At 46.0% G+C, this 13659-nt stretch overlaps 1 protein-coding gene across 1 annotated transcript; it reads right to left on the minus strand.

Annotated features, from left to right (window-relative positions):
• Positions 1-90: 90 nt before the first annotated feature.
• Positions 91-10384, minus strand: LOC124138417. The gene is made up of 3 exons (XM_048389517.1): positions 10269-10384; positions 3065-3223; positions 91-364 (listed from the first exon to the last, which is right to left on the minus strand). The coding sequence occupies exons 1-3, from the start codon at positions 10318-10320 to the stop codon at positions 234-236; spliced, it is 342 nt and encodes a 113-aa protein (XP_048245474.1). The 5' UTR covers positions 10321-10384; the 3' UTR covers positions 91-233.
• Positions 10385-13659: the final 3275 nt, after the last annotated feature.

Raw genomic sequence — 13659 nt, forward strand, 5'->3', positions numbered from 1 at the left:
TGAAATTGATAACTGTTTTTCAGGTTATTGTCCTTGAAATAAAACATGTGATCAGTTTCGGTGACGTCACCAATCATTACTATAACAGTGTTCTTATAGAATATGTTTATTTGTCTTTGGAACATCAGTTAGAAAATAGTTGCATACAAGAGTATGTGACAAATACAAATTATTTACATCACGAAAAAAAATATTGTAATTATTGAATAATAACTCTGCATTGTCTCCAGCTACTACATCGCCATTGTATTGCATTCTTCGGAGTCGCAGAAGCACCAATTATCTCCCCTTGAGTCGGTCATGCAGCCGTTGGTCGGCAGGGGGCGCGGCAACCAGAATCCACTTGAACATCCACGGAAAATGGCTGTGAACAAATTGATGCTTTGCATGAAAGTTAAGTTAAAGACGAATTTCCAGTTTTATAATACATTGTGTTATGGAGTTCAGCTTGGCCCGTTCCACAAAGCGACCCTAGTATAGCTACCGTAACTAAAATGTAACATAGACTTACGACAGTCGTAGGGCTAAGATGGGTTTGTGGAACGGGACACGGGACATTTTGTACCATCTTATATCGTCAACCATGTCCCTAGTTCAGTGGGTCAACCGTGTCCCTAGTTCAGTGGGTCAAACGTGTCCCTAGTTCAGTGGGTCAACCGTGTCCCTAGTTCAGTGGGTCAACAATGCAACTAGATCAGCAGGTCAACCGTGTCCCTAGTTCAGTGGGTCAACCGTGTCCCTAGTTCAGTGGGTCAACCATGCAACAAGATCAGCAGGTCAACCATGTCCCTAGTTCAGTGGGTCAACCGTGTCCCTAGTTCAGTGGGTCAACCGTGTCCCTAGTTCAGTGGGTCAACCATGTCCCTAGTTCAGTGGGTCAACCATGCAACTAGATCAGCAGGTCAACCGTGTCCCTAGTTCAGTGGGTCAACCATGCAACAAGATCAGCAGGTCAACCATGTCCCTAGTTCAGTGGGTCAACCGTGTCCCTAGTTCAGTGGGTCAACCATGCAACTAGATCAGCAGGTCAACCGTGTCCCTAGTTCAGTGGGTCAACCGTGTCCCTAGTTCAGTGGGTCAACCATGCAACTAGATCAGCAGGTCAACCATGTCCCTAGTTCAGTGGGTCAACCGTGTCCCTAGTTCAGTGGGTCAACCGTGTCCCTAGTTCAGTGGGTCAACCATGCAACAAGATCAGCAGGTCAACCATGTCCCTAGTTCAGTGGGTCAACCGTGTCCCTAGTTCAGTGGGTCAACCGTGTCCCTAGTTCAGTGGGTCAACCATGTCCCTAGTTCAGTGGGTCAACCATGCAACTAGATCAGCAGGTCAACCGTGTCCCTAGTTCAGTGGGTCAACCATGCAACAAGATCAGCAGGTCAACCATGTCCCTAGTTCAGTGGGTCAACCGTGTCCCTAGTTCAGTGGGTCAACCATGCAACTAGATCAGCAGGTCAACCGTGTCCCTAGTTCAGTGGGCCAACCGTGTCCCTAGTTCAGTGGGTCAACAATGCAACTAGATCAGCAGGTCAACCATGTCCCTAGTTCAGTGGGTCAACCGTGTCCCTAGTTCAGTGGGTCAACCGTGTCCCTAGTTCAGTGGGTCAACCATGCAACTAGATCAGCAGGTCAACCGTGTCCCTAGATCAGTGGGTCAACCGTGTCCCTAGATCAGTGGGTCAACCGTGTCCCTAGTTCAGTGGGTCAAATGTGTCCCTAGTTCAGTGGGTCAACCGTGTCCCTAGTTCAGTGGGTCAGCCTTGTCCCCAAGATCAGCAGATCAACCGTGTCCCTAGTTCAGTGGGTCAACTGTGTCCCTAGTTCAGTGGGTCAACCGTGTCCCTAGTTCAGTGGGTCAAACGTGTCCCTAGTTCAGTGGGTCAACCGTGTCCCTAGTTCAGTGGGTCAAACGTGTCCCTAGTTCAGTGGGTCAACCGTGTCCCTAGTTCAGTGGGTCAACAATGCAACTAGATCAGCAGGTCAACCGTGTCCCTAGTTCAGTGGGTCAACCGTGTCCCTAGTTCAGTGGGTCAACCATGCAACTAGATCAGCAGATCAACCGTGTCCCTAGTTCAGTGGATCAACCGTGTCCCTAGTTCAGTGGGTCAACCATGTCCCTAGTTCAGTGGGTCAACCGTGTCCCTAGTTCAGTGGGTCAACCATGCAACTAGATCAGCAGGTCAACCATGCAACTAGATCAGCAGGTCAACCGTGTCCCTAGATCAGTGGGTCAACCGTGTCCCTAGATCAGTGGGTCAACCGTGTCCCTAGATCAGTGGGTCAACCGTGTCCCTAGATCAGTGGGTCAACCGTGTCCCTAGATCAGTGGATGAAACGTGCCCCTAGATCAGTGGGTCAACCGTGTTCCCTATATCAGTGGGTCAGCCTTGTCCCCAAGATCAGCAGATCAACCGTGTCCCTAGATCTTTGGGTCAACCATGTCTCCTAGATCAGTTGGTCAACCACCACACCGTGTCTCCTAATTCAGTGGGTCAACCGTGTCCCTAGATCAGCAGGTCACCAGTGTTCCTAGATCAGTGGGTCAACCGTGTCCCTAGAACAGCAGGTCAACCGTGTCCCTAGATCAGTGGGTCAACCGTGTCCCCAGATCAGTGGGTCAACCTTGTCCCCAAGATCAGCAGATCAACCGTGTCCCTAGATCTTTGGGTCAACCATGTCTCCTAGATCAGTGGGTCAACCGTTTCCCCATGGTAAGTGGGTACACCGTGCCACTAGTTCCGTGTGTCAACCGTACCACTAGTTCAGCGGATCAACCGTGCCACTAGTTCAGCGGATCAACCGTACCACTAGTTCAGTGGATCAACCTGGTCCACTAGATCAGTGGGTCAACCGTGCCACTAGTTCAGTGGGTCAACCGGGTCCACTAGATCAGTGGGTCAACCGTGCCCCTTGGTCTGCTGGTAAACCATGCCACTAGATCAGTGGGTCAAAGGTTCCCAAAGATCACTGACCGAGCCGTGGTCCTCGATCAATATCTGCTATACTCCCGGGTCAAACCTCCCTCTTTTTCACGCAATGTAGTCGTTAAAAAGGATGTGTTCTCACTGCCGGGGTGCCAGATGTGTGTGCGGACAAAGCACAGCTCCTGGCACTCGACGCTGGTCACTCTGTCGAAGTAGAGGTCGCCGTTCTCAGGACAGTTGGTGTTCCACCCTCCATTGCCGCTGTTGCAGTCGAAACATCGGATATTCTGGGCTCGGACAACTGAAAGACATTATACGGTGATGTGATGTCTTAATCTTAATAAGCATTAAGATGTCACAACGCTAAAGAAAATAAACCAGCGCCGTTTCTTTATATAAAGGTCAGTGTGGATAATATCCGGGTACCAATATATAATAATATTATAAGGATGTATTTCTACAATATCTGAGAGTAAATCCATGCCGTTTTAAACAAGCGGAGATGAATATTCGCGCGCATCATATTTTTCAGGGGCGGTCGGGTAGCCTTGTGGTTAAAGTGTTGGCTCGTCGCGCCGAAGACCCGGGTTCGATTCCCGACATGGGTACAATGTGTGAAGCCCATTTCTGGTGTCCCCCGCCGTGATATTGCTGGAATATTGCTAAAAGCGGCGTAAAACCATACTCACTCACTCACTCACTCATATTTTTCATACTGGTTCGAAGGCGTACTGCTGGATTGGGAAAGTGGGGTTAGGTAACCATAGTGAAGAGGGTGATATACCCGATGATGGTGTGTATGATGTACCTGACGATGAGGACGGCAGGAAGAGGTAGTGTTGTACCTGACGGTGGTTGAAGCAGGATGGAGGGGATGCTGTGCCTGACGGTGGTTGGGGCAGGATGGAGATGATGTTGTAACTGACGGTGGTTGTGGCAGGATGGAGGGGTGTTGTATCTGACGGTGGTTGAAGCAGGATGGAGGGGGTGTTGTATCTGACGGTGGTTGAAACAGGATGGAGGGATGCTGTACCTGACGGTGGTTGGGACAGGATAGGGTGTGGGGTTGTGGGGGGGTTGTATCTGACGGTGGTTGGGACAGGATGGAGGGGGTGTTGTAACTGACGGTGGTTGGGACAGGATAGGGTGTGGGGGGGGGGGGGGGGGGTGTGTGTGTGTGTGGGGGGGGGGGGGGTTGTAACTGACGGTGGTTTGGGCAGGATGGAGGGGATGTTGTATCTGACGGTGTCTGAAGCAGGATGGAGGGGATGTTGTACCTGACGGTGGTTGGGACAGGATAGGGTGTGTGTGTGTGTGTGTGTGGGGGGGGGGGTATCTGACGGTGGTTGGGACAGGATGGAGGGGGTGTTGTAACTGACGGTGGTTGGGACAGGATAGGGTGTGGGGGTGTGGGGGTGTGGGGGTGTGGGGTGTGGGGGGGGGGGGGGGGGGTTGTAACTGACGGTGGTTGGGGCAGGATGGAGGGGATGTTGTATCTGACGGTGGTTGGGGCAGGATGGAGGGGGTGTTGTATCTGACGGTGGTTGGGACAGGATGGAGGGGATGTTGTAACTGACGGTGGTTGGGACAGGATGGAGGGGGTGTTGTAACTGACGGTGGTTGGGGCAGGATGGAGGGGGTGTTGTAACTGACGGTGGTTGGGACAGGATGGAGGGGGTGTTGTATCTGACGGTGGTTGGGACAGGATGGAGGGGATGCTGTACCTGACGGTGGTTGGGGCAGGATGGAGGGGGTGTTGTAACTGACGGTGGTTGGGGCAGGTTGGAGGGGATGCTGTACCTGGCGGTGGTTGGGGCAGGATGGAGGGGATGTTGTAACTGACGGTGGTTGGGGCAGGATGGAGGGGATGTTGTAACTGACGGTGGTTGGGGCAGGATGGAGGGGATGTTGTATCTGACGGTGGTTGGGGCAGGATGGAGGGGGTGTTGTATCTGACGGTGGTTGGGGCAGGATGGAGGGGATGTTGTAACTGACGGTGGTTGGGGCAGGATGGAGGGGATGTTGTATCTGACGGTGGTTGGGACAGGATGGAGGGGATGTTGTAACTGGCGGTGGTGGAGGCTGTGTTGAGGCGTGTGTGCTATGATCAGTAAAAAATATGGTCACTTGAGATGCAACAGTTGAAAATGTTAAAATGTTGAACTTTTGCGATTATTTGCAAACTAAGTAACCTTTCCACTGTGTAATTATCACAAACAACACCCCAAAACGCACAGACTTTCATGTGGTCACACGTGGACTTTACACACACGTGTGATTCAGCCTTGATGTTCAGGTGTGGGAAGGTCAGACACGCGTGTGGGTGGGCGAGAATGGAGTTGTATATGAGTGAATGAGTGAATGTTGTTTTTCGCCACAGTCATCAATATTCCATCTATATCGGGATGAGACAATAGGTTGATAGCATGAGCAACATTACACGCCGTAGAGGAACAACATGCGATCAGGTGTGACAACCCTATCACCGTTCTATTTTGCTCTTAAATCAAGCCATAGCTCACATATCATGACATATCAATGAAATTACACCATTAGGCTTTTTTGTATAAGTTAATTTAGGGATGTCTTTCTCTAAATCTTTGTCAGTTGTCGAAATATAAATAAAATTAATCTGTTATATCTGTTATTTTGTGAGGCTAAAGGGTCGTTTGGATGAGAAGAAAATAAGATTTCAAATCCTGTTTCCTTTGGAAATGTTTGGGAAATCGGGCAGGAATGTTAATTTAATAGCTTTGGCGTGGAAGCAATTTCACAGGCTGTTTAGAAAGCCGACGAAGCCATCAAATAACGGGTTACTGCACAGGTTCCACTTATCTCAGTCAGGCAGGAAAACGTTTTTAATTTATAAGCGTGAATATCAGACAGGCGTTAGTAAAATGGCTTGATAATGGAGTTTATTTTTTTTTTACATCACGGATTTTTTAGTGTGCGGATCCGAAAACCAGTTAATTACAAAATAAAACGGAAGCATATTTTGTTGATGTGCCTGTGACTTGTGAGAGGGGTTTCTGAAATACCTGCCTGCCCACTATCTCGAGGCTGATAACATTTCTATCGGTACAGATGAAATTTATACGTACCTGTCAGACTGCCCACTAGAAAAATTCAGAGCTCCACTGACATTGACAATTTTGAATCAGACAAGTGACTCACCGACCCGAGAAGATGAGCCACCGCTGTGATATACAGTCAATGTTAAAGGCACAGGGCAAAGTAAATCTGAGAAAATGTATGATTTAGTACTGTATCGTGTATCTATCGTGTAGGGCAGGACATGCTTGTCCTTTACTTGAACACCTGGTGTCATCACTGATTTTCAAAGACCCAGTCATTATGTTTTTTACCACTTTTTCAGGTGAGGTGAAAAAGGGTTTAACGTCGCGTGCAACATTATTGCACTTATATAGCGACGTGCATGCACGTGTTTGCGTGGCTGCTTGTACTAGTCTGGACTGATGCCGATTTATAGTGCTAGCTCACTGAGATTCCATGCCGCAGTTTAACATGAATACCCCACTCGGACACAGTATACTGACTCCGAGCCGACCAGTCCTTGTTATAGCCCCTTAATGCCGAGCGCCAGACTGGGTAACAACAAGTACCATCTTTTCACGTCTTTTGGTATGACGCGGCCGGGGAACGAACCCCGGACCTTCCTGTCTCCGGGCGGACGCTCTACCACTAGACCACGGAGGCGGCTACCACGTTTTCACTTTTACGACAATGGAAGATAATTGAAACTGATTGTTCTTTGACGTTGAGTGAGTGAGTATGGTTTTACGCCGCTTTTAGCAATATATCAGCAATATCACGGCGGGGGACACAAGAATTGGGCTTCACACATTGTACCCATGTCGGGAATCAAACCCGGGTTTTCGGCGTGACGAGCGAACACTTTAACCACTAGGCTACCCGACCGCCCTCTCTGATGTTGATGTGATATTTACAAATGCGAGCTTGCAAATATCAATACGGGAAAGTTACAGTTACGAGTCACTACCAGCTGGCATAATGGGAGTAAAATTATTTCAGACACCGAGTGAGAGCGAGACCCCAGTGCAGGAGACGTCACATCACCCACTGATATTTGCACACTGATGTGTTCCTTGTAATTACCTAAGAATTTACCAAACAAGTGTCAGAGGTTTGCTTTCGTATGATCCAAAGGTTGCTTTTTATGAATAAATAACGAAACCGTTTGAGGTGAAGATTTTCAAAATACTGGTTGAGTCACAGGACGGCAAAGAAAGAGTTGACATACGCGTGTTGGGTGACATTGTGAATATCGCATGGACAAGAAAGGGTCACGCATAACGACAGTGTCGACTCATGACATTTACCCAGGATTCAGCTGGGCGTGGGGGGAGAGAGATGCCCGCAGGTAGGAGGGTGCCAACTAAAATTGACAACGGATGAATTGACGTATCACCGCGGAAAGCAGTCTAGCTTTATGACGGTGGCCTCGAAGTAACTGGGCTTAGACCAGGTTTGAGTAGGTCAGTGCGTGAGTAACTCACCGTTTTTAGTAATATTCCAAAAATATTAGGGCTGGGGGCACCAGAAATGGGTTTCTTCGGGGTGACGAGCGAATGCTTCAACCAATAGGCTACGACACCTCGACAGTATGAGGTATGAGAGTATTAGCCACCAAGTTGGCTCAAATGGCAACAATCTGAAAAGGAATGCATTGTCACCATTCGATCTCGTAAGTTAGTTTTAAAGACAGTCGTGGATGCGTAGCGAGAGTCGTAATAGTACCCTTATACCTCTGAAGTGGATGACTAATCCCCGAAAATGAGTCCCCAGAACAAAATATCGTCATCGAATCGAAAACCTTAAATTTGTATCAGTGGATCCTGGCACGGATAGGGGACACAACTCTGCACAGTGAATTGCAGTGCCTTATACCACAGGCCCACCTGGTCCATCTACGCTTATAGTTCCATGGAGACTGCATAGCTCTGAGCGCCAACAACCTGGGGATAGTGTGGACACATGGTGCCTGTTAACAACAACCTGGGGATAGTGTGGACACATGCTACCTGTTAACAACAGCCTGGGGATAGTGTGGACGCATGCTCCCTGTTAACAACAGCCTGGGGATAGTGTGGACACATGGTGCCTGTTAACAACAACCTGGGGATAGTGTGGACACATGCTACCTGTTAACAACAACCTGGGGATAGTGTGGAAGGACACATGCTCCCTGTTAACAACAGCCTGGGGATAGTGTGGACACATGCTCTCTGTTAACAACAACCTGGGGATAGTGTGGACACATGCTCCCTGTTAACAACAACCTGGGGATAGTTTTGACACATGCTCCCTGTTAACAACAACCTGGGGATAGTGTGGACACATGCTCCCTGTTAACAACAACCTGGGGATAGTGTGGACACATGCTCCCTGTTAACAACAACCTGGGGATAGTGTGGACACATGCTACCTGTTAAAAACAACCTGGAGATAGTGTGGAGGGACACATGCTCCCTGTTAACAACAGCCTGGGGATACTGTGGACACATGCTCCCTGTTAACAACAACCTGGGGATACTGTTGACACATGTTCCCTGTTAACAACAACCTTGGGATAATGTGGACACATGCTCCCTGTTAACAACAACCTGGGGATAGTGTGGACACATGCTACCTGTTAAAAACAACCTGGGGATAGTGTGGACACATGTTCCCTGTTAACAACAACCTGGGGATAGTGTGGACACATGCTACCTGTTAAAAACAACCTGGAGATAGTGTGGAGGGACACATGCTCCCTGTTAACAACAACCTGGGGATAGTGTGGACACATGCTCCCTGTTAACAACAACCTGGGGATAGTGTGGAGGGACACATGCTCCCTGTTAACAACAACCTGGGGATAGTGTGGACACATGCTCCCTGTTAACAACAACCTGGGGATAGTGTGGACACATGCTCCATGTTAACAATAACCTGGGGAAAGTTTGGACACATGCTACCTGTTAACAACAACCTGGGGATAGTGTGGACACATGCTACCTGTTAACAACAACCTGGGGATAGTTTGGACACATGCTACCTGTTAACAACAACCTGGGGATACTGTGGAGGGACACATACTCCCTGTTAACAACAACCTGGGGATAGTGTGGAGGGACACATGCTCCCTGTTAACAACAACCTGGGGATAGTGTGGAGGGACACATACTCCCTGTTAACAACAACCTGGGGATAGTTTTGGAGGGACACATGCTCCCTGTTAACAACAACCTGGGGATAGTGTGGAGGGACACATGCTCCCTGTTAACAACAACCTGGGGATAGTGTGGACACATGCTCCCTGTTAAAACGTTCTGGGTTGACCTTATTTATATGTCACCCGTGCAAAATAAAATGGGCATACTTCGGCCAATCGATTGACACCGAGGTGCTGGCTATTGGATAGGCACTGCTTGCAAGAATAAAGATGTCAAATATTGAACGGGTAGAATCTTGAGACGCTAACATCAAAACTGAATTGCCGCAGGGTTTTACGCGACCACCCAGTACGCACAAATGTAGAGAATGGACACAGAAAAAATTGTACTGCGTCCGTACCTTAAGCGCATCAAGGGTAGTTATGGGGGTCTGTTAATTTATCCATCAGTCATGACCACTGTCCACATGATCAGTGATTCTTTCCAGGCTCTAAAAGTAATTATCTAAACGTACAGTAGTTGTTTGTTTGTTGTTTAACGCCGCACTCAGCAATATTCCAGCTATATGACGGCTGTCTGTAAATAATCGAGTCTGGACCAGACAATCCAGTGATTGACATCATGAACATCGATCCACGCAATTGGGATTGATGACATGCATCAACCAAGTCAGCGAGCCTGACCATCCGATCCCGTAAGTCGCCTTTTACGACAAGCATAGTCGCCTTTAACGGCAAGCATGGGTTGCTGAAGACCTATTCTACCCGAGATCTTCACGGGTGATCGATGACATGCATCAACCAAGTCAGAGAGCCTGACCACCCGATCCCGTTAGTCGCCTTTTACGACAAGCATAGTCGCCTTTTACGGCAAGCATGGGTTCCTGAAGACCTATTCTACCCCGGAATCTTCACGGGTCTTAACGTACAGTACACTACACCATTTCATTACGTTACAGGAACCTCATATTGCCTGCAAGGTTCCTTAAAATTAATTATTGGGGTCCCCTGGACCCCCACTTTTGGAAGTCAGAGTAAAACCCTGACGCGTGTCATAACCAATTCTATTTCATTGTCGAAAGAAGTATTACTAAGTCGTCAGCATTTCACTCTGAAAATCGCCGACGCGTACTGATTGTGCGTTACCTACCTCTGAGACTGCAGGCCAATAGTACACAGGTGAGGAGGCCAGCTGAAGCCATGATTTAAGAACGCTGGGGTGAATTTACCTGTCCCCCTCACCTTATATGCCCCGGCTGCGTCTGACGTCACAGTTCACCTGTAAGTATTTACCTTCAACTCCCCACATCACTGCACGCGCACCTTCGCTGCACAGAACTGTGAGGTCAGTGAAACCTACGGCCAGTCGAAATTTCCTGATAACTTATTGATTGTCATGTACACTTCACAAGACCTCCAGGCAAACAAAGAGTAATCGGCGGATTTCGTTAGGAGATTTTGAAACATTCGAAAGTAAATATCGTCTACAAACTACTATAAAACGTAATTTGAAACGGGCTTTACATTCAAATGAAGAAGACTTATTCTTCACCAAAGTGAAATAAATAAAACAGAACTGTATGCAATTTTTTAACTTATTCATTTTTATTTTAGTCCATATTCAGAATATGTACATTTTCACTGTATCTTTATTCTGTATGTATGTATGTATGTTTGTATGTATGTATGTATATGTATGTATATGTATGTATGTATGTATGTATGTATGTATGTATGTATGTATGTATGTATGTATGTATAAGTGAAAAAATGAATTCATATATATATATTCATTTTTTCACTTTTTAACTATATGTTAGTGATGTGTTTCAAAAAGGAATTGTAAGATCTGAACATATACTACTCAAAAGAAGTTAAGGACAATCCGATTCTCTCATATTACTATAGTTAATCTATCATGCCATAACGTCATCGCTGAAACATAAGAAGTTTAGATTATCCGAAAACAGGTTCTATCGGGCATAAAGGTCAGGTAGCGGTAACAATGATATGAAAGGGTCACTGAAAATCAGTGATGACACCAGGTGTTCGCGGAAAGGGGGAGCATGTCTTTCACTATCGACAGTACTCTGAACTCACACAAATATGCATAAAAAAGCATTACTAAGTGATTGTTGCCTGACGCCGCACAGAAGTACTCCAATGACACAGATATTTCATACTGCGTGAATGTATATCCGCCATGTCTGTTAGTTCCTTCCTTGTACACCCAAAGCTTCTCATTTGAACTGTCGCCAAATAATAAATTTCGCATCTAGAGAAACGGAAACATCTTCTCGGTCAAGGAAAGTGTTCATTGTCTCAATCTGGCCACATGTTAAAAGCAGATAGATTGCCATCTGTCGGGACATCCTCCCTGTAGATAACATACAACTTTAGAACTGCTCATAATATACCAATGCCTTTTTTACGTACAAAGATTACAGAATCCTTGATTATACCATCCTGTATCAAACTGTGGAATACATTACTAATTCAACAAAGGAATATCTTTCGTTTTAAATCCAGATAAAGCTACAGTTCCACCATATTTCGTATATAGTTTCAGAAACATTACCGTAGTACATACAAAATTAAGACATGGTGATAGTGAATGAAAAAAAGTATTTATTTAGAACATGTTTAAACTTGGGTCCAAATTGAAGACGTGGCAGCCCATGTGGAAATTCAATTTTATTTTCATTGAATGTCCATTTTATTTAAATAGCTAGAAACAAATTGATGCACTCACTATTGTTAACTAAGATGCTTGTGGTGTTGATATTGACTTGATGTTAGTTGGCAGTGCAGCTTTCCCTAATCATGTGAACGAAAACATTTTTTTGCAATGTACATATATAAAGAAAACAATATAGTTTGAGTAAGCAATGTTAATGTACATACGGGGCGGTCGGGTAGCCTAGTTGTTAAAGCGTTCGCTCGTCACGCCGAAGACCCGGGTTCGATTCCCGACATGGGTACAATGTGTGAAGCCCATTTCTGGTGTCCCCCGCCGTGATATTGCTGGAATATTGCTAAAAGCGGCGTAAAACCATATTCACTCACTCACTAATGTACATACGTTTCTCTACTTCTCTTCTTTCCTTTCTGTCATATAATGTATCAATTGTAAATAAGCTTACATGTAAATGTAAGAGGGTGTTCTAAGCCGTGATAACGTGCCGAATAGAATAGAATATGTTTAAACTTAAAAAAGTAGATTGCATAAAACACTTCAAGCACAACTTCTTAAAATAGTTTGACTGCATTATATGAAACCATCGTTACTGTCCATATTAACCTAGATTCGCTCATCGAAAAATATGTACAGAAATACCATGGCAAAAACAGTTCCGTAAGGTATGATTCAGACACGGTGTTTTGTGAGACAATACATTAACATGTTAATACTGACATTGTTGATCAGTGAAAACAATATCAGTATCATTCTCCGTCACGGTACATTTCATTTGCAACCGAGCTGTTCATCAATTTCTCCACGTCAGTTTACTCATTAAACTGTCAGTACGCAGACACCCTCAAGGTTAAGAGGCCTCTAGAGCAGTGGGTTTACTGGTAATCCCAAGATGGTCGTTATGTGGATGTTAATCACAGCGTTATCAGCAGACTGTTGAGTGAGTGAGTCAGATTAGCAGGTTTTTGTTTATGTGTTTGTTAATAAATGATAACAAACCTGGAACAAGCTCTGCGTGCGCAACTACTCTTAAAAGTCTTACCGATTAATGAACTAGCAACTCCTTTAAGAAAATGTGAGTGTATCTTGTGTATGTACCAGGTTGACTCCAGACACGTAATACATAGTCTTTAGAAAAGGCGTAAATACGCGTTTAAAAGGGTAAATTGTTTACCGACTTGCGTATGTGACATAAGAAGAAATATCTCGTCCTGCCCTCTTTCCAATATTCATTACAAGACTGCACATCTTGCTTACATCCTCCACCTTTGGGTTCTTGTGGGCGGACTTCACGTATACTGGAAGTTCTTAAAGATACGCGCTGCTATACAGTTCATCAAGCGTCTTGAGATAACCCGGTATCACTCACCCACCCACTCACCCACCCACCCACCCACCCACTCACCCACTCACTCACTCACTCACTCATTCACTCACTCACTCACTCACTGTGGGATATCTTCACGTAATGTTATCAAAACCACAAAGAATGTTCACCCGGAATATATAAAGCTCCCATCCGTGATATGTGATGGCAGGTTTATCTAAGCAGCCACGTAAAGAGAGTGACCTTTCACAAGCTAATTGCTATTTTGTTTACTTAACACACCGGTCATTTTAAATGTTATACTAGTAGCTAATTAGCAGCTGTGATAAGAACTGGATTAATGTTATGAGCTGTGGTGCACGGAGTGGAAATGTCAGGTCAGGGTAGGGAAGTGGCCCATTAACAAGAATAAAAATATAGATTAAAATAAACAAGATATTTTGCTAACGTCCCTGACATGGGTACCACGGTCGAGCCCAGCTCGTTACAGGGATTATACATGTAGACCTGAGTCTAAAG

Source organism: Haliotis rufescens, unplaced genomic scaffold, assembly GCF_023055435.1.
Source record: "Haliotis rufescens isolate VD_foot unplaced genomic scaffold, xgHalRufe1.0.p SCAF_8, whole genome shotgun sequence".
In the NCBI taxonomy this organism is placed as follows: domain Eukaryota; kingdom Metazoa; phylum Mollusca; class Gastropoda; order Lepetellida; family Haliotidae; genus Haliotis; species Haliotis rufescens.